General features: G+C 40.6%; 1 protein-coding gene across 1 annotated transcript; it reads right to left on the reverse strand.

Annotated features, from left to right (window-relative positions):
• Window positions 1-896: 896 nt before the first annotated feature.
• On the reverse strand, window positions 897-1,847 carry LOC103116982 (olfactory receptor 11A1-like). The gene has a single exon (XM_007526952.1). It carries the CDS (start codon window positions 1,845-1,847, stop codon window positions 897-899), a length of 951 nt encoding a protein of 316 aa, XP_007527014.1.
• Between the last annotated feature and the right edge of the window lie 559 nt (window positions 1,848-2,406).

Raw genomic sequence — 2,406 nt, forward strand, 5'->3', positions numbered from 1 at the left:
ATGCTTCCAAGTTTTGGCAGTTTTGAACAAACCTACTATTACTGTTAATGTAGTGTGTGGTGTGATGTGTGTGTGTGTGTGTGTGTGTGAGTAAGCACTTACCTATTTTAGGTAAACAGCAAGGACTGTGATTGTTGAATCATTCAGTAACATTATGTTTAGTTTTGTAAGTAATTTCCAAACTCTCTTCCAAAGTATGTCTTACATCTCCAATAGTAATTATTGAGAGTTTGTGGCACCACATTTGGTATTGTCAGTTTTCTGAGCTTGGGCCTTTTAAATAGGTGGGTAGTGTTAATCTTATTACTTTTAATTTGTCTTCTCACTTTAGACTTTGATTTTAGTAAGAACAGAGACAAGGTTTGGATTTTTGTCTTGCTGAATATTTATTTCATCATTTACATCTAGCACAATGTCTTGTACATAACAGGCCCTCAACTAATATTTAAATGAGTGAGTGACTGACCTTACTCAATTATTTTGAATATGAGCTTTTACATGAGATACCAGGTCTCCTGGAGATAATGGAGTAGAATCTGACCTGCGTGGATCAGTCCTAGAACACTATTTCACTCAAGACTATTAGTCAGTAGTGTCCAAAAACATGTTCAGAGGCATCTGGTCATCTTCATTGCATTAGTCACTCCTGGTTTAGGTATCTTTTGTTTTTATATACTTATTGTCGTGTGATTGCACAGATTTTGGGCAGATGTTTTCATATATACATGATATACAGAGACAGAGAGAGAGAGAGAGAGAGAGAGACATCTTATTACTATGGCTTCCACAGGTGTTGTGGCAAGGCACACACCTTGCCTGCTGAGCTGTCTCTTGGTATAGATTCTAAATGAATTGATCCATTTCATCAGCCCTTGGACAGCATTTTTCTTTTTGTTTCATCTGAGGAAACCTGACTTCTTACTTAAGCACTTCTTCAGAGCTTCATGGATGTCTCTGTTTCTCAGGCTATATATGATTGGGTTGAACATGGGCGTGAGGATGGTGTAGAGCAGAGAAAACCCTTTGCGCAGGAGTTGGGAAGACTTGGCTGAGGGCACAAGGTACGTGGCAATCAGTGTCCCATAAAACACCATAACCACAGTGAGATGCGAAGAGCAGGTAGAGAAAGCTTTCTTCCGGCCTGTGCCAGATGGGATTCTTAGGATAGCAGCAAGAATGCAGGAATAGGAGGCTGTGATGAGAAGAAATGGGACCAAAGTTACTGAAGAAGAAGTAGCACAGGCGACGGTCTCAGTCAGTGAAGTGTCTATACAGGAGAGATGGACCAGAGGGGCGAAGTCACAAAAAAAATGATCGATTTCATTGGGTCCGCAGAAGGTCAGTCTAGAGAGTAGGACCATAGTAATTGCTGTCAAGAAGAAGCAGCAGAACCAAGAGCTGATAGCCAGCCTAATGCAGAAGGAACCAGTCATGAGACTAGGATAGTGGAGAGGCTGGCAGATGGCAAGGTAGCGGTCATAAGACATCACAGCAAGCAAGAGACACTCTGTTGCAGCCAAGGATCCAAAGAAGTAAAACTGTGCCAGGCAGCCAGCTACAGAGATAGTCTTCTGTTCAGCTACGATAATCAGCAACATCTTGGGGACAATGTTGGAGGTATACCAGATCTCCAGAAACGACAAGTTCACCAGAAAGAAGTACATGGGAGTGTGGAGGTGATGACTGAATAGAACTAGCAGGACAATGAGTATGTTTCCAGATACAATTAAGATGTAGAAAACCAAAAACACTATAAAGAGGAAAACATTGAGCTGTCTAATGGATGAGAATCCCCTAAGCACAAATTCTATTACTATGGTTTGATTTTCCCAAGATAGGATCACCATACCTTGACTACTCTAGGACACCCAGTAATAAAACATGCAACTTGAGGAAAGGTTCAGCTTACTCACAGAACATGAACTGAGAAATGATGATTTTCAATACCCATGAAGGTTTTCAAAGGAGGAGGCTTTTTATTTGCATGGAGAAGTGCATTTTTTTATTCAGGTCTGAAATTGGAAAGAAAATAATTTTCAGTAAGTACTTGGTATAGCTTATAGCTTCACTGCATTAAGAGTAATGACAGGCTTTGGGGAAAGCAGTAAATGGAAGAAACAGGAAGAAGGAAACAAAAAAGAGGAAGGACAAAGAAGAGAGAACAGGAAAGAAATTACTTTCTATATGCCCTTCCTCAATGTACTGTGGAAACCTGGAAAGTTATGAAACAAAAGAGGATTTAGTAGGAATACAAGGGTTGAGAGATAACTCACCTGATAAGGTAGGTATATTACCATGTGCAAGGACCCAGATTCAAGCCCCTACATCACAGAGGAGAACCACAATACAGTGGAAGTTTTATCAAGGGCACAATGGTCTCTTTCTCCTATTTGCTCTCCTCCTCCC

Source organism: Erinaceus europaeus, chromosome 11 (genome assembly GCF_950295315.1).
Source record: "Erinaceus europaeus chromosome 11, mEriEur2.1, whole genome shotgun sequence".
Lineage (NCBI taxonomy): Eukaryota > Metazoa > Chordata > Mammalia > Eulipotyphla > Erinaceidae > Erinaceus > Erinaceus europaeus.

Excerpts from the sequence above, each read along its gene's own strand:
- LOC103116982 (XM_007526952.1), bottom strand. The coding sequence starts at position 1,847 with ATGGTGATCCTATCTTGGGAAAATCAAACCATAGTAATAGAATTTGTG.